General features: G+C 38.3%; 1 protein-coding gene across 6 annotated transcripts in view; it reads right to left on the bottom strand.

The window, feature by feature from the left end:
• Positions 1-19,407, bottom strand: part of LOC120514279 (phosphodiesterase 4D interacting protein) — a 249,225-nt gene that overhangs the window by 10,523 nt on the left and 219,295 nt on the right. For 5 of the 6 annotated variants that reach the window (XM_039734581.1, XM_039734582.1, XM_039734576.1 and 2 more), the window contains 10 exons: positions 17,165-17,308; positions 15,839-16,042; positions 13,150-13,437; positions 10,260-10,391; positions 10,055-10,174; positions 9,221-9,410; positions 6,620-6,741; positions 5,209-5,448; positions 4,823-4,942; positions 2,293-2,498 (listed from right to left, as the gene is read on the bottom strand). In XM_039734581.1, the coding sequence (XP_039590515.1) occupies positions 2,293-2,498; positions 4,823-4,942; positions 5,209-5,448; positions 6,620-6,741; positions 9,221-9,410; positions 10,055-10,174; positions 10,260-10,391; positions 13,150-13,437; positions 15,839-16,042; positions 17,165-17,308 (1,766 nt within the window). The remainder of the gene's footprint in view (positions 1-2,292; positions 2,499-4,822; positions 4,943-5,208; positions 5,449-6,619; positions 6,742-9,220; positions 9,411-10,054; positions 10,175-10,259; positions 10,392-13,149; positions 13,438-15,838; positions 16,043-17,164; positions 17,309-19,407) is intronic. The other variant, XM_039734580.1, reaches the window with a different exon arrangement.

Raw genomic sequence — 19,407 nt, 5'->3', positions numbered from 1 at the left:
AACCAGTACACAGATCAGTGGGTTACTTTTAAGTCTCATCAATCTAATCGTTTTGATGGCATTACTTCTTCTCTCATTCTGCATTCAGAAAAATGCTCTAGTATGATAGTTTCATTTAGATGAAATTCAGTAATGTGTTTTCCTTGTCATAGTTTTAAATATCCAATTTTCTCTTACCATTTTTATTTCAACAAACCTTACTTCTGTGGAGTTTGCTCATTAAATTGTATCCACATACTGATATTTAGTGATGTGCAGTGCAGAAATGACACTGAATGTCAAAGCAGACCTGCTGTTTATTTCATGTTACATTAATTTGTGTGCTATTTAGTAATAAAAGGCCTAAACTAAGTGCAGTCCTGTGGACGACCTTAACTGCAGATGTTCATCCCAACCACCTTCTGCATTTAACTGGGCTTCGGCCTTTATTAATCAAGCTGTGATTTTCCCAGGTTTTGCCTTTTTTTGTGTTAATCCAGAAATTAGAAAGTGAATTTACTAAATCTCTAGGAGAATGCACCAAGCATTCTGAGTGTGTGACATTATTGTTCTGTTAATTGGTTTTAAATATTTTATTCTTTTTCAGGTTCCAGTCATTTAAGCATTATTTTATTATTTAGCTAACAAGTGAATTTTATGCTGAATTAGTCGCTTTCCTTTAGTATTCAGTGTCATTTTTACCTATGACTGCACTGCTCATCCCTAATTGTCGGTATTTGGATACAATTAAGGGAGAAAAAGGTGGAACTGAACTTGGGAACTTGTGCCCTGGGGGTTTGCATCGGCTGAGTATTTTCTGAACATCAGAGAAGGCGGGAAAAATAATTTTAGATGTAAAGCAACCCAAAGAACAAACTTCACAGAGATGCAGAAAGCTTAACCAGTAGTGTTACCAGAGGTGTTAATCAAAGACATGTCTAGAGACTTTTGCCAGCCTGAGAGGTACCTGAAAGGACCTTCACTTTACGCTGGTAACTGTAAACTGAACTCTTGTCTATTGTGATGAACACAGCCATACACCTGTAAGCAGGCATGGACCTGTATTTGGACGTGGAGTCAAATCTAATCACTGGAAGCTATGACCTCCCTTAAAAACCTGGTACGTGCATCTCTTCATTCTCCTTGAAGTCAGGACGCTCGCCTGCTGTCTTTGGTCTCAGAAAGCCTACTGGTTTTAGGGACTGAAAGCGCCCTCTTTTGGATCCAGGGAGCATAGTCTCCTTTGTGTTCCTGAAGCTGGACACCCTGGAATCCCTCTGAACACTTGTATGATAAGGAATCACTAGCTCAAAGAATCACTCTTCCAAATCGAGAGAGATATTGGGAGTATGCACTGATGAAGTGCACTGCTGTACCCACCACATGACGAACCACCTCAGGATCCCAAATTAGAATCCAAGCGCAGCCGTATAACAGGTGACACCTCATCACCACACTAGTTTGAATGGAATGGCAATTTTGTGCTAATAACTGAACTTCTGAGTCTAATCTACAACAAGATGCATTGCTTTTTTCTCCTCGAGAAAAAAATGTAAGAAAAAGTCACGCCTTTCTCTGTTGTGTTCCAGAGGTCACTGCAAAGATCGTATCATCTAAACTGAACTGAGAAAGACTGTGCCACACCATGGGCATTGACAAAGGTTCATGTGGAAAACTCAGTGAGTGCACTCATTAAGTAAAGTTCTTTATGTGAACCAAGAGCAATCACTACATAGTCCACACAGCCTTGCTATCGTAAAACTGCTTCATCTGGGCCGACATAAGTTAAGAGGTCTAAGTAGTTAGTGGGCAGCCAGCCACAGACCTTCTTTCACATGTTTAAATTTTACTGTGTAACAAATTCATGACTAATCGTGTCAGGTCATTTCTAGACCTCTAATGGTTCTCTCAACCCTTATTAGAACAAGAGTGAGATGATTCTGACATCATACCAAAACCTCAAAACATTGCACTTATACAGCTACTTTCATTCACACAGGGTTACCACAGTCAACCTAACCTGAATGTCTTTTGCATGTGAGAGTAAATCAGGAAAACCACATAAAACACACATGGACATGTGGAGGATACATCAGAGCAGGGACTTAAAGCCAGGTTCAAGGGGTGGTGCACACAATTTGGAAAACATTCCCAGTTCATACATTAGTGGAAGCTTTCTTATAGATTTAACTACGACTGAAAGTAAGCCACCTCAGGGTTGCATAGTGATGAATACAGAACCATGTTTTACTTTTTTTTTTCTTAAACTTGTAATGTTTTGTTTCTAGTATGACTTGAGGATAGGACTGTTACCTTGCTCATGTTGCTGCTCATGAAAGAAGAACCAAGTGATGACTGCAGCAAAGATTCCATTCTATGAACTAACATCTTCCCCTCTAAGATTTGTTGCTGCAGGGCACTGAAGTCATCCACGTGACCAATAACATGACGGCCATTCTTACTGGCAAATGATCCATCCGGGGCATCACCTTCTAATGCAGAAGTGTGCTTTACAGCATCTGCAAATCAGAAAACATACTCAACATTAGAAATTTGTTTAAAAGGATTGCAATTAAAAAACAGAAATAAGCACATTTTTAATGTTTTAAATGTATTAATTGAATATGAAATGGATTCTGGTCCACTTTAACATACAGAATTTCATCTCAAATAACATTAGTGGGTTTACAGTCATGCCATGCTTGTTCAAGTTCTGTCACAGTATTTTAGTATGGTTGGTTGTGGATTTTAACTTGACCATTAGAAGCCACATGTGGTTCACAAATAATGTCTTTGAGTTATGTCCAGCAATGTTTACTGTAAAGCACAATGTTTACGGCATATACAAACATTCAGAAAAATAAAATCATACAGGAATTGTAACTAAGCATGAAAGCCACAACTATATGGAATGGCCAGGCTACATTTTGGAAAGATATCTGAAACTGTGGCCAAGTGTCAAGATATTTGCATACCAAAGTTCATCAGGTTAATGTATAATTAGCAGTATTTGAAATGTAACGACTTTGCATGGTGAAATGCCATTTACCACATAAATTTTGGATGTAAAATCCTGAAGCAGACCTTCTTCCTCTTTTATGAAGAAAGCAACAGAAGCAACCCAATGTCTTGATAGGGACCAGGTTAGGATAATCTATGCTTCAACCTGAGGTATGTCATTTTGGTGTATGTACTGAATACTGGCGTGTACATGATCTAGAAATCATGCAGAATGTAATAGTGAGATGCAGAAAGGGGACAACTTTAGTCCTATAGTGGCAGCTAAATGTGGTACCACATTAGGACCATTCTGCCCACTGAAACCAGTCGTAACACTTGGCTTTGATTTTCTGAATTAGATTGTGGACTGTAGTTGTTGTCAAAAAAAAAACAAAAAAACAGAATAGATGCCTCCATAAGGTTATACAATTAATTCCAGGAAATAACAGTAGCCAGAACTTAAAAATGTTTGTACTTTGGCTAATACAGTGGAGCACTTTAAAACACTGCTGAAAACACATTACTTTAACATGGCTTTCTCATAGCTTCATCTTACAGTTAGTTAAATCCTGATGCTCTGTATATTCAGTTAATTATCATGATTATTCATGGTGGCTCCAAAATCCGTACTAACCCCTACTTTCTCAGCTGTTCTTTTTCCAGTTTTCTGTGATGGCGATCTGCGCCACCACAACCTAATTAAAGCACCATGATGTCCCTACATTGATGGATTAAAGGCCAGAAGTCCACATGACCATCATCATCAAATTTTTCCATGGGAACCCTTAATACAATGAGGACTGATTGAGGTCATTTATGTTAAGTAGAATGCCTAGAGGGGGCTGGGTGGTCTTGTGGCCGGGAACCCCTGCAGATTTTATTTTTTTTTCCAGCTGTCTGGAGTTTTTTTTTGTTTTTTCTGTCCTCCCTGACCATTGGACCTTACTTTTATTCTATGTTAATTAGTGTTCCCTTATTTTAATTATTTATTTTGTTTTTTTCTCTTTCTTTATCATGTAAAGCACTTTGAGCTACATTGTCCATATGAAAATGTGCTATAGAAATAAATGTTGTTGTTTGTTACAAGTTATAGGGGCTATAAAAGATTCTAAGTCTGTGAATTTAAATTTTTCAATTGCAAATAGCCATGCCATCAGTACTTACTAGACCTTTTTTAGTATTTTGACTTACTGGTAAATCTGTAAAATTATTTTGTTTGTTCAGACCTCTGATGTTTTACAACAATTTTTTTTAGGCACCTGAGTGAAATATGCGAGCAACTCATGGATTACTAAAACGGAAACAAGGAAACCAGGCCAATGCTATTTTAAAACTGCTTGCAATTAAATAAGGAAAATGTACAAAAATGGTAATAGTCCTTATTTAAAAAATACATTCATAAAATAAAAATAAATCACCTTAGCTTCACATAGAACCTACAATTGAAGTATTCCTCACTTAAAAGATGACTAAAGGCGTTATTTACCCAGGACTTTACAATTACATTACTAATTACTAATTTTATTTAGCATCAGAACTACTACTACTAATTACTACTAAAGTTAAACTGCATACATCTTTTATTAGAATATGAGAACGATAGGAAAGGAAACGACTTTCATTATAGTTACCTAAGATTATAATAACTTGTAATGTCTAATTAATAATTATTTTTCAGCATTCCTTTCTGATATTTATGTTGATGATATTTTCATTTTCTATGTATAAGAAACAACTATTTGCCAATTAAATGCAGAATGCCTTGCTTAAAAAATGTACATGCAAAAACATAACTGTAAAATGAATCAGTTGTTTGTCAATAAGTTGCTGGATTACACCTTACCTTCACTTGCTTTAACATTAGCATGTTCAACGTTGAACTCGGACGACTTGGAGAACGCAGAGAATGGAGAGACAGGGTTAAACAGGCCTGTATCTCGAACTGGGGGAGAGGGCACAGATTCTTAAGGTAAAAGGGAAAATTAAAAAAATATGAATTATAGTTTGAAATTGGCAAAACGCTTGTCAACAGCAAACAGTTAAAAGTAGAAGAAATAGCATAATGCAGGTACTTTGTCTTTAATCTGTGCTTACATTTAAATGGCATTGTTCACAACACAGCAAGCAGCTAAAGTGGTATTCCCCCTTTTAACCAAGTATACAGGCTGCACTTGTTTCAAGCAAAAACAGTTTTTAATCATATGCCACCTACTCTTGGCCAATCCTCACCTTGAAAGAGCTGTCTTCTGCAGCCTGTTTCCACAGGCGTGGAGATATTGATACTAGAGGGACGCACGCTATTCCTTGCAGAACACAAATCCAGCTGCTGCTCCAGCTGTTGCCTGAGTGAGCTGTTCTCCTGGATACTGTGCTCCAGCTGCAGGCGCAAGTTCCGAGTATCTCTCAGCAGCTCATTAAGCTCAAAGGAAGACGCGACAGCTCCTTGGTAACTGCCATCCCCTGTGTAGGCTAAGAACACAGGGAGTGCAACTGTGAACAGCAATTAGTAATGTGCATTCTAATACACTTCTACACACTGCTTCTGTTCCTTGCATAATAAGATGGAGGGAAGGCATTGCGAGTGACTCCAGGCCCTCTGAGACTTGTTGAGTTTTCTGTTATTAGGGGTTTGTATTAATGCACATTCTAAATAATACTGTACGGTGTTTAATTATGTATATTTTTATTGCATTTTTCTGTCAGTGTGGCATATTGGTTAAGATGTTGCCTGACCATAAGCAAGGTACTTCATCTGGCTATGGTCCAACTGGGGAAAAAAAACTAAAGAAATGTAACCAACTGCCTGTGGTACCAACCTCATTAATCATTTCATTATTATTTATATTTGTAATCTGTAGTGTGAATGCTTATTCAATTCAGTTTGTTAGATTAAGGGAAAAAGGATACACAGGACTGAATGTTCATAGCAATATTTAATGATTTAATGATTTATTATACTACTAGAATTAGTGGCACTTGCTCTTGTTTTGTATATGAACTTGTGATTATGGCCTCTAGAAAAGACAGTATGTAAAATAATTATTACTAGTTTAATGGGTTTTATGCTTACACTTTATATACTCAGCATATTTTATAACCTGGATTACCCATATTTTTATGCACTGTTCAACAAGTGCTTCAAGAGAAAAAATAACGCAAAGACACATTCTTTACATTTTTATAAGATGTGGAAAATTGTTGTCTTAAAGTAATATTCTTCATCCTGCCTGTACAATTCTCACTAATTGACTCTTGATGCAAGGAATTTAACTAGTACTGTTAAGCTAGTGGCTCTCAGATAAAATCTTCTGCCCAGAAACCAGCAAAGCAAGCAGGATCCAAGTCTTGTTTGTGGCAAGGACAGTTTAAGTCAACAATACTGCAGAACCAAACCTGATATTGAATGTGGCTCCTTGAGCTGTGTAGCCTGGCTAAGCCTGTACCCCCATTTTTGTCATGTAGTCTAAATGAGTCAATTTTAACTTTATAAAAAATATCACGACTGCCTGTATGTTGGGTTTAGAAAAGTCGTGTCGCAAGTATTTAGTTTTAGAAGCAGGTTTCCTCCCTCATGCCTAGTGATCATTTAAATATGCTTATAAAAACATGGTGTTAAATTGCATCTTCAACAAGGCCTTACCTGACAAAGCGCCACCACTCATGTACACCCTATCATACAACTGCAGCTCAGATTGAAGTGTGTGTAGCAACTGTCGACTCTCAGTCACCTGCTGCTGGAGCAAATTCACTTCATGCTGTAACCTGCACATGTATAAATTAAACATTTTTAAAAAGTTGTCAGTAATAGACCCTAAATAATATCTAGAACTTTTTTTTACATTATTCATCCATCACTTTTCTGAACTTGCTTAATGCAGTACAGGGTTATGTGGGCTGTAGCCTGTCCTGGCAGGAAGCTGGAAGCCCTCAGAAACTTGTCTTCTGATTGGGTTATGACTTTGAATCTGCCAGATCTCCTCCTATCTGAGTTTCCTCCATTTTCCAATTGCATTTGGATTGTGTAGGACACCATACTCACTGACACTTTGATTTTTTTGAATTTCTCTAAATGAAAGTCCTACACTTCTAATGCTCTGTCTCATTGTATTTGTTAATTGCTGTTTTCTTGACACTACCACTAGAATATTGTCAAGAAGTACTTTAGCGGGTGCAGTAACACAGTCTGTTTAAACTCTGCTTAAAGACAGACTGAGGGTTTTTAAGTAATCAACAGAAATTGGGAAACCTATGTAAATAGTTGAATGCTTGAACTTGTAAGGCTTGACTTTATTTGCTGCAAACGTAACCCACTACTTCTTCCTTGAAGAAAGTAAAGCCCATTTGTAATATTCAGATTTTTTTATTCAGTTTTTGCTAACCTAATCTTTAAATTTAAACTTCTGGCAGTTTACTGCTTATTCTTTCACCATTTTAGGTCATTTGTTGCATTTCAAATGATTAAATGTGTTATACAACTGGAAAAACAGAGGTGCTCTAAAACATTTGACCAGTAGTGTACTGTATATATATCAAAAATATAGTATACAGTAAAACAATATGATTACAGAGGGGACACCATATAGCAAAGGATACAAGGAAAACTGACTCAACTGAGCTTCCCAAATAAGAATATAAACTGTCTGGTGAAGAGCTACTCCAAGATTCTTCCTCCAAGTAACACAAAAACATTCACTCTTATTACTTCTTGTCTCTCTCAGCCCTGGTCTTTTTGCTTCAGATCTGGGTTCAAGGTCCCCCTTTCCAGCCATACTGCCATTTTGCTGTCGCTGTTTCTCATAAGAGGACAGTCCATTCAAAGTTTGTACGAGTCTTTATCTTGAAGGCAGTTACCATAATGCTTTGATCCTCCTCTCACACACCTTTCAACCAATGCTGCCAGTAATCCTGCAGTGGGATATTTTTACTATAATAAGTAGAAACGAAATGAAAGACATTCTGCCTCCATCATGTTTCACAGATGATATGGAATTCATCGGATCATGAGTTGTTTCTTCTCTTCTCCACAGTCTTCTCTTTCCAACATTCCGGTACATATTGATCTTAGGTTTCTTTGTCCAAAGAAAATCGGTCCAAAACTGGATAGACTTTAATAAAAAATGTTTTCTGACAATGTCTAATCTGTCCTTCTTATGCTTGAGGTTTACCAGTGATTGGCACCTTTTAGTAAACCCTCTGTCTTTACTTTCATGAAGGCATGTCTTGATTGTAGACTTTGGTAATGACAGGTCTAACTCCCAGAGAGTGTTCTTGGCTTGGCTAAATGTTGTGAAGGGGTTCTTCTTCACCAAGGAAAGAATTCTGCAGTCATCCAGCACAGTTGTCTTTTGTGGTTTTCCAGACCAGCTGACTTCACTTTTGTGTTCCTTCTCTTTAAGAATGGAACAGATGGTTGATTTGACCACTCCTTTTTACTTGCATTGACAGCATCTTGGACCTCATATTAAGAGTTCACAGTGACAGCTTCCAAATGCAAATTCCACACTTAGAATCAATTCCAGATCTTTCACCTGCTTAATAGTTAATGAAATAATGAGGGACCTGCTCATACCTGGCTATGGAACAGGTTGTCAGTCAACTGTCTAAATACTTTTGAGCCCCTTGAAATGGGGTGGGGGGGAGGAGAGAATGTATAAGAGGAGAGAATGTATAAAAAGTCTGTCATTCCTAAATGGCTGATAAAATATTTCTATTAAACCCTTTATATTAATGTTGATAGGGGGGTTGGCGCAGGGCTTAAACACAAAAATGGCAGTCATTCCTAAATGGCTCATATGTTTGGTAAACCCCTTAAATCAAAGCTGAAAATCTACACTTCAATCACATGATGATTGCTTTGTTTCCAAATCCATTGTAGTAGCGTTACAGAGCCAAAATTGTGAAATTTGTGCCACTGTCCAAATACTTATGGACCTAACTATATCTACCTGATCATGTAATACTACAGTAAATTTAAACCAGAAACCTTTAAAATATGCTGTCTCTGTGGAGTAAAAACAAATGGTATATGGAGCTACGGATGAATGCTTTTGTGACAGCATTATGTAAATAAATTACTGAGAGTCCTGCAAAAGCAGATTAATGTAAAGTGACACTAGACAATAAAGAAGAATTCCTGAATATTGAAATTACCAATAAAATAAAAAAAAGAAATCAAAATTTCCACAGCTTATGAGATGGCCAAGTGCCATAACCCTGCCAGCTGAGAGAATGGCTGAATTACCTATTGCTCTGCTCGTGGCTCGCCTGCTTATCTTGCCTCAGTTGCTGAATCTCTTGCTGTTGTTCACAGCTCTGTGCCTGAAGCCTTCTGCTTTCATCTCGCCATTGTTCAGTCTCCATTTGTGCTTGCTTCAGCTCTGCCCTTCCCGAGAGCACTGCCTCTTGCAGCTGCTTCAATTCTGCACAACTTTCTGTTAAAAACAAAATGAAAATATCAGCTGGGTCGAGTTTGAGCTTTGGTGTGTAGTGACATTGTGTTGGGCAAGGGGGCGCTATGTTCTCAGCATATCTCTATTGGGGTGCACCTTGTTCTTCGGCACTGTGGGTTTTCTCTTTTTCATTGGGACGATGGCTGTGTGTGCGGGGTGCCTCTCGCGTATAATTTTCTGAGCTTTAAAAGAACACAGATCCTAATTTCATTAATATAAGTACCACAATGACTATAACAAATTACAGTTACTGTGATCCACAAACAATATGTGTTAATAATATCTCAGTTGAGGCTTCAAAAGATTAAAGGTTAAACCATTTAGCAATGGGAGCATAACATGCAGCTATTGTGAAAGAGGTAACACTGTGCTGCTGGCCACATGCTAACATACCTACACTAACGTCAGGTCTAATTTAATCTTACTGAGACTGCACAGTTGATAAAAAGTATATGTTCAATAACTGCCTTACCACGCTAATTGCTCTTGATTGTGAACATTCTATATACTAATGCAAAGGTACACTTTACCATAAATATAAAACAGGTTACAAAAATAATCATTGCAATAGTATAGTATTTCAGAAAGGAGGCTTCTTTACAGTAAGCCAACATCTGCCATCATACCTCTGCTGGTTTGATTTAGCTTGGCCTGTAAACTTAGATTTTCTTCCTTCAAGGATCGGTTCTCATTGGACAGTTGGCTAGCTGACTCAAGTCCCTGGATATAGATATTAGTTGGGGGTCCTGAAAAAAACAGAATCAGACTTTTACCATGTGATAAAGATCATTAGGTATCACCTGCCTCACACCTTGCTATCCAGTCAGTTACCAGTATCTCTTCCAGCAGATGACAACCTTTCTTCAAGCTGTTTTCTTAGGCGGTCGTTGGTGCAAATAGAGTCTTCCAAACGCTGCCGAAGGCTTCGAATTTCACTCAAGTGTTCTTCAATCAAATCTGTCCCTGTCAAGAAAAAAAACAATACCATGTATTACCTGGGCCTATATTGCTCATATATTGTATTTCAATACAAAACAATGCATGGTAAAATAAATATGGATAGAAAGTTTGAAGAAAGATCAAACAGAGTGCTGTAGTTCCTTATCATTCACGTAACCACTGAATGTGCTTTCATTTACTGTACATGACAGGTACTGTCACACTCACAGTCATATAGAGCTTATAAGGAGTTACTGCGATATCTTATTCTTTCTTACTTTTGTCTATCTTCTCAATTGTCAGATGTGCACTCTTTGATAGCTGTGCAAAACATTACCATAGCTCATCTCCTGTGTCCTCCTCATGAGACTACAGCAACGGTTCTGAGAAAAGTGATGGCACCTCATGTTCAGTGCAACATTTAGCACATTTCATTTTTATTTTAAGTCACACATCATTTTAGTGCATATTGTATGAATGCAAAATGTTTGAATGTTTGCTAATATGTGCTTAAGTAAGCAGGTGAAGTAAGTACAGTAAGTAAGTACTTAAGTAAGTACAGTGAAGCCTTTTCATTGGCTAATAACATTCATTCCTGAATTACTAACAATGAATTGTATTTTGTTTTATGAATTTTTATTAATGACAACTGTGCCCTGCCCAGGGTTTGTTTCCTACCTTGCGCCCTGTGTTGGCTGGGATTGGCTCCAGCAGACCCCGTGACCCTGTAGTTAGGATGTAGCGGGTTGGATAATGGATGGATGGATGGATTAATGACAACTGTTTTGAGCTGTATGGTGTTTTGAATGTGTCAGGGAAATATTTGAGACTTTATGCCCATATGGTAATTATAAACAGGGAAATAATATAGGGTGCTAAATATGTGCAAATATTTTGCCCAGATCACATTTTCTACTAATCACCCCATGCATTAACTTCTATCAATCCATGTATTGCCTTCCTTTAATTCAAGCTTGTTTTGTCCACAGTGCCTTGAACCAGTCCTCTTGACAAAGTTCAGAATGTGATTTATTTTTCCATTCAACCTTTTTCATCTTTTAGAATAATTAAAAAAGCAATATCTGGAAATATGAATTCCAATTCAATATATACTGCTCAAAAGAATTAAAGGAACACTTTTTAATCAGAGTATAGCATAAAGTCAATGAAACTTATGGGATATTAATCTGGTCAGTTAAGTAGCAGAGGGGGTTGTTAATCCGTTTCAGCTGCTGTGGTGTTAATGAAATTAACAACAGATGCACTAGAGGGGCAACAATGAGATGACCCCCAAAACAGGAATGGTTTAACAGGTGGAGGCCACTGACATTTTTCCCTCCTCATCTTTTCTGACTGTTTCTTCACTAGTTTTGCATTTGGCTACAGTCAGTGTCACTACTGGTAGCATGAGGCGATACCTGGACCCTACAGAGGTTGCACAGGTAGTCCAACTTCACCAGGATGGCACATCAATACGTGTCATTGCCAGAAGGTTTGCTGTGTCTCCCTGCACAGTCTCAAGGGCATGGAGGAGATTCTAGGAGACAAGCAGTTACTCTAGGAGAGCTGGAGAGGGCCATAGAAGGTCCATAACCCATCAGCAGGACCAGTATCTGCTCCTTTGGGCAAGGAGGAACAGGATGAGCACTGCCAGAGCCCTACAAAATGACCTCCAGCAGGCCACTGGTGTGAATGTCTCTGACCAAACAATCAGAAACAGACTTCATGAGGGTTGCCTGAGGGCCCAAATGTCTACTGCGCCCTGTGCTCACTGCACAGCACCAGGGAGCTCAATTGGCATTTGCCATAGAATACCAGAATTGGCAGGTCCACCACTGGCGTCCTGTGCTTTTCACAGATGAGAGCAGGTTCACCCTGAGTATATGTGAAAGACGTGAAAGGGTCAGGAGAAGCCGTGGAGAATATTATGCTGCCTGTAACATTGTTTAGCATGACTGGTTTGGTGGTGGGTCAGTGATGATCTTGGAGGCATATCCATGGAGCGAATCACAGACCTCTACAGGCTAGACAACGACATCTTGACTGCCATTAGGTATCAGGATGAAATCCTTGGACCCATTGTCAGACCCTACGCTGGTGCAGTAGGTCCTGATTTCCTCCTAATGCACGACAATGCCCGGCCTCATGTGGCAAGAGTATGCAGGCAGTACCTGGAGGATGAAGGAATTGAAACAATTGAATGGCCTTCACGATCCCCTGACTTAAACCCAATAGAACATCTGTGGGACATTATGTTTCGGTCCATTAGGTGCCGCCAGGTTGCTCCTCAGACTGTACAACAGCTCAGGGATGCCCTCATACAGATCTGGGAGGAAATGCCACAAGACACCATCCGTCGTCTCATTAGGAGCATGCCCGACGTTGTCAAGCATGCATACAAGCTCGTGGGGGCCACACAAGATACTGAAAAACATTTTGAGTAGCAGAAATTAAGTTTTTGAAAAAATGGACTAGCCTGCCACATCTTCATTTCACTCTGATTGTAGGGTGTCTACACAATTGAGCCCTCTGTAGGCAGAAAACTTTTATTTCCATTAAAAGACTTGGCATCCTTTTGTTCCTAAGACATTGCCCTGTCGTTATTTGTATAGATATCCAACTTCATATTGAGATCTGATGTATCTAATGTGTTTCTTTAAAGTGTTCCTTTAATTTTTGTGAGCAGTGTATTTAATTTCCAATGCATGTTAAAACATAAATAAGACAAATTCTACCGTTTTCCCCCAAATTTGGTTGTATTAGATCTATAGTAAAGAAATACCTGTGTGGTTAATACCAGACTGATATCCAGAGGATCCAGAAGATACATCTCCAAAATGACAGTTTCTTGTGGGTCTGAGAAGATGAGACATATCCCAGACTCCAGCAGCATTCAGCAAATCAGCTTCTGCTATCAGACCATCCTTCCCATTAGAGTTGTTACCAAATTGGATCTGATGATATGGATGATGGGAAGATGGCATAAAGCCAGAGGACTCTGCCAGCGGTTGTTCAGAAAAACTAGTGGAGTGGGGCAGCGGTTTAAGGTGAGGAATATTGTGTCTTGAAGCTGTAAACAAATAAATATTTCAAAGGGATGAAAACTGCCCATACTAGATTTTAGTAAAATATGTTTGGGATAGCAGAATTAAAAAAAATGAATACATGTTTAGGATAAAGAAAAAAAACTAATATGTTAAGTTTCAGATGTTACATGCAATTTTCAGAAAATCATACATTACCCACAGTTTGCTTTTTGAAAGACAATACAATTTTCTCAAAAGAAGAAGATTCACAAAACAGGATAAAGTGCGTTATAAACTAAATCTGTACAATACACATGATTGTTATTAAAAGCAGGGGAAGGCCAATGTGACGTTAATGTAAATCTCAGCTTGTGTGTTACTGTGTGCCTGCATTGTAGAAAACATGCTATAGACAAAAAGGCAACCGTCTGTCTGAGAGATGTATAGAAAAAAAACATAGCAAAAATGGGTTGATTAAATGCACTTGGAGAACATTTTCTCAAAAATGTAACACAAAAAAGTTAATTTTAGAATTATCAGCCTTCCAGTAGATGAAACAATACAGATATTTGCTTAATGTAGATGATTTGCAAATGACAGTATTACCACTTGCCACTGTGGTTGTCGTTCTCAAATACAAAGTAGCTGTTTATAGATACTGCGGTGGGTTGGCACCCTGCCCAGGATTGGTTCCTGCCTTGTGCCCTGTGTTGGCTGGGATTGGCTCCAGCGGACCCCCGTGACCCTGTATTCGGATTCAGCGGGTTAGAAAATGGATGGATGGATGTTTATAGATATCATAAGTGAATTATCCTCACGTCACAGAACTTTTCAATAAGCTTTGGAATACGCATAAACAAGTGAGTCACAATTCTTAACTCTATCGTAAAGACGTCAGCAGTGCTCTGGTGGTTTGACCAAGTACAATATCACATTTAACTTTATCTTCAGCCTGCACTGTCATCAACATAATTTTACAAATGGAATGGAAATATTATGAGGGGTTAAGAAACTCGATATCACTTAATATACTTGTTGAAAGTTTGCTTTTAATTCAGTTGATAATAACTATCTTTGAAGTAAAGATTCTCTTTAAACAAGGAACATCTTTCTAGGAACACATCTCAACTTCAAGACATCAGCAAATATTAAGATTCTGACATTGCTGTACAAGAGCATAATTAGTGTTGTTCTTTCAAATATGATGAAGAGAAATGAACAAAATTACCATTTCATGTAAAAACAAACATTCTGATTAGAGTGTCTGGAATGAACAGCAGCCAACATTCTTTCTACAACATAAATTAAATTAGTGAATGGATAGCAGAGCTAAAATCTGAAAGATTTCTTTGTGCACTGAGCAACAGGCCAAGACCTAGGAACAATAGTTTTACTTTCTGTCCACTGCTGTCACGATTAACTCTAGTGTCAAAAGTAATTACTGGATAATCTGTTTTGTTTTACTTGGATAAAAATATAAGAACACACAACTTCTGAATTTGTTTTAATGACCTTCTCAAATTAGAATTCTGAAGCCAGCATGTATACAAAGGGGTATGCAACCAAAGTAAGGCACAAGTGAAAATTAAGTATGGAAGGGTAAAAGTGGGTGCCTGAAAATTCTACTTTTACACAAACCACTTTCAGTTTCTTTAACATGGAAACGCATGGTTGTGCAATTACATTTACACTAAGATCCACTACCATATTTGTATAAGGTGCGCCCCAATGTCTGTATATTCATTTAGTTTACGTGACAAGAAATAACTTTTGTTGAACAAGTGTAGAAAATTAGCTCTGGCCCATCCAGTTTCTGCCAGGGTGCTCACAACCATCGGTAATCATTGGTATGGAATGCTTGAGTTTCCAATAAATGACATCATGTAGAAACAGTAAAGTAGCTGTTTAACCTTACTGCATACTGTATATTATGGTAATTTGGTGCACTTATAAAACATTGGTTTAAAAAAGAGTGCCTGATTCAACATCACTAGAGAGTAGAAATGCCCTAAAGTTCAAAAACTGCCATTCTCATTGTAGCTGGGAGTACTGGAGCAGGCATTACCATCTGAGCCACATTCTCCAGTTTAGCCTAACCAAGCAGCAGCATGAGGAATAGGGCAGAAAAAAAGTGCCAGATGGTTCTAGCATTCTCCAAACAAAATTCACACCATGAGTGCTATTAGGAAATGTTCTTAAGTAATTATTGATATACTTAAGACGTAACACAAAATTACCTAAAAATATAATTTGAAGACAAAAAACTGAAGCAACGTGTACCAATGGTGTAATCAAACTTATGTTAACATTAAGTAAATAGGGCCCAAATCAAGGTGAACTTAATTTAAAAAACGATGTGCCAGTAGCAAATCCATGGCCATGCAAAGCTGCGCATGCTCAGTGGACTGAAAATGGCTTAAACAAACACATATCATAGTTTCTCACTTTCTCCCAGTTGCCTCTGCAGCATCTGTAACTCCTGGTGAACTTCTGCCAATGAAAATGGAGTGCTTTGATAAGCGGGATTGCCAGGTGTAGATCTAGGGTCAAATGGCAAATTACCAAATTGACCAGAGGGGCCTGAGGGATTGGGGTGGCACTGGGCATGAGTACAAGTACTGGTAGTGGATGTGGGGCTAGAATGGAATCCTAAAGAAAAAGAAACAGTAAAGTGAATATAAAACTTTCTTAACTTTAACTATATACTGTAGTACTTGAAACAGCTTTAGTTTTTCTTAAACTAATCTTCAAAGCATTTTATGGCAGAATTTTAAAAATAATTGAAAACAAATACAGTGACTTTCCAATAGTTACAGTACAAAATACTGCCTTATTTTCTAAACAAAGATGGTGTACTTTGTAATGGATACAGTAACCACTAGAAAACTGAGCACAAAACAAAACCTCAGCAATAAATTGTATTAACCTGAGGATAAAAAATCAACATTAAAAAAGGCTGCAGAGAACAATTCTACAATAACCTTAAAGCACATACAATTGCTCAGCTCCTCTTTAATTCTGTCATCCTGTAGTCTTGGATGTTCACGTAATTCTAATAGGCAATAAACAAGCCTTTCTCCCTCTTTTCAATTATGCTGCTCTTGTTTTTGTGTTTTTTTATGTTCTTATAATGACACAATAATCTTAAATTTCATGTCTCCCATGTCTTCATTCATAAGAGTATTATACTGGCAGAACTGAAGAAAGTAGCAAGAGGAAAGCATGAGGGATACTTTTCTTAGATGAGGTAGTGAAAAGTAAATAGCGGAAATATAATTTTGGAACATCTATTTCAGCAAAAAGGGAAGTCCCACCGTACAATGGCAGAGAAAGGTGCTTTTTAATCCCATAGCCCCGATGAGTTCTATTGCTGCTGCCCCAGGTGAGGCTGGGGAAGGGTGCTTTCACTCGCCCTGGGTGAACTCATCAGACTTGCCGTGTAGGTGTGTGTACAGTATGTGGCAAGTGTAATGGCGGGGTAAACAGAGGGAGACTGAGGGAGAGAGTGACAGAGACAGAAAGAGAGACAGAGAGTGCCTGCTGATGCATAAGAGACAACCTTGCAGATAGAAGCCTGACTAACTGTTGGCCTAATGGAGTTAGTTCTCTTTTACAGCAGCTTGCAAAGAAGTATATTCTGCAATCCTAAGGCATCATCCTGGGCACATTTCTGAGCTGAAACTGTAAAATGAGTACAATTTTTACTTCCATAAAAGTCCTGGCATCTCCACCCTGTGTACAACAAATACTACTCCAGTGCTATTGTCCTACCTTTTGGTGCCTGGCTGGATTCAGAGAGGTCAGGCTTGGTACACGGCATGTTGGGATCGGTTTTATGCTGAGCCCCATTAGGTGCAGTGCTAGATGATGAGATGGATGAATTTTGTGGCATAGTGCCACTGTGAGAGTGAGAATCTGAAAAAAAATATGCTTAATGTAGAAACCAAAAAAACATGGAAATGGCAAAATCTTGCAATGTTAATTTTTCTATTTACTACACTTAAAACAAAGTTAATGAATGGTGGATACAAAGAACTGAAAAATGATCATAATTTAAGACTTTAAAGACATTTATTTATGTTGCTACCTTTTACCAAACATTTTGTTCTCCCTTATTGTCACTCAGAAAGGCATTTCCTGTCCACCAGAGTTGCTGTCTATATCAGACTATAGAGGTTAGGAGCATGCACTGATACAGCGCGTCGCTGCACCCACCTCACAACGAACCACCTCAGGATCCCAAATTAGGACCCGAGTGCAGCCGTGCAACAGGTGACACCTCAGCACCACACTAGTTTAAATGGAATGGAACAAAGTGAGGATTTTTACAGGGGCTGGAGTGCCAATCCTGCCACCAACCCCCAAGGTTTCCCTGCAAGTTGAGGGACCTGCCTGCAAGACTGCATGCAAGTTAACGTCATACCCAAGACAGACCAATTACAGGTTAAGGGCCTTGCACAAGGGCACAAACAAGTGGCACTTCTGACATTTACAGAATTCAAACCGGCGCAGGTCCCTAGCCTCAGAGCCACCACTCCGTTAAGAATATGTGGACATGAAAGTATTCGGCCTTTTTATGTGAATACAATACAATTTATTTTTGTATAGCCCAAAATCACACAAGGAATGCCGCAATGGGCTTTAACAGGCCCTGCCACTTGACAGCCCTCCAGCCTTGACTCTCTTAGAAGACAAGGAACAACTCCCAAAAAAACCCCAGTAGGGAAAAAAAGGAAGAAACCTCAGGAAAGGCAATTCAAAGAGAGACCCCTTTCCAGGTAGGTTGGGCGTGCAGTGGGTGTATGAAGTGAATGAAAATGAAACAACTGGTAAAGCCTTCGCAGTGAAATAGTTGTGTTTCTATCCCCCTTATTGATAGGGAATTACTTTCCTCCTTTTTCCTAAATGTAAAATTTTCATACAATTATGTTTCATAGCATATAATACCCCACATTATGGTATGGATTTACAAAGCTGATTGATTTTATAATTAATATTACTACTGATTTTAACATACTGTAATATTTCCAAACTCACATAATTCAGTTTAGGGTCATGGGTAGCCAATACCTAATTATGGGAGCATTGAGTGCAAGAAGGCCTGGACAAGGCATCAAACACATTGCAGGTGCTATTTACACTTCTACCCAAATTGCAGAGTCACCAATTTACCTAACATAAAATGTTTTGTGGATGTGGGAGAAAAGAGAAAAAAAACACTGAAAAACCCTGGAAAATAAAAAAAATACACACCAGGGGTTAGATTCATAAAACTTGCATATGCACAAAAAGAGACTTGAAAAATGTATATGCAGCTTCCCACGCAAAAGTCTGGATTTATAAAAGCAAACTTGACTGGAGAACTGGAGTATCTTTATGGAAACTCTGACCAATCCGTATGCAACATTTTGGAGAAACTGGGAAATGATGACACTCATCATCAAGTATGGAAACGCGGTCAAACCAGCTAAATGATGAATGACTTGTTTCATAATTCATATCACCAAGCCATTATTGTAAAATGCTTTGACAAGATAAACATATTAAACTGTAAACATGATTAATATGTTGTACAGGCTCTATTTTAGTTCCCTTTTATGAGGGTCAATTCTATGTGTTTGCACTGAAGAACTTATTTGGTTATTCGTCACTTTATATAGCCTACCTGCTGCCTCTTCTTGTGGAACTAAGAAGCTGACAGGTCAGGAATATCTCAGCCAAGCTTCAACTCTATCATGACCGCTTGTACTGGAAGCCTTTATTCAACTGGTCAGGCACTACATTCAGTTTCAGAATGATTTGGGTGTGCATAAATAAAACCTGTTTTTTTTTTTTGCCAACATAAAAATGCAACTTGCAGCAGTGTCTTGTCCTTCTAACGTAATCGGAGCACTTTACTGAACTCATGTTACAATAAGAGCACCTACTGAGAATGAAACTGCTTTTGTTAACAGTAAGCAGTTACATTACATTAACACTCAATTCATCTGTGATGTCAAAATGAGTCTGACAAG

This window comes from Polypterus senegalus, chromosome 14 (assembly GCF_016835505.1).
Source record: "Polypterus senegalus isolate Bchr_013 chromosome 14, ASM1683550v1, whole genome shotgun sequence".
NCBI classification, from domain to species: domain Eukaryota; kingdom Metazoa; phylum Chordata; class Cladistia; order Polypteriformes; family Polypteridae; genus Polypterus; species Polypterus senegalus.
Note: the sequence above shows the minus strand (reverse complement) of the source record. Positions and strands in the feature narration are given on the sequence as shown.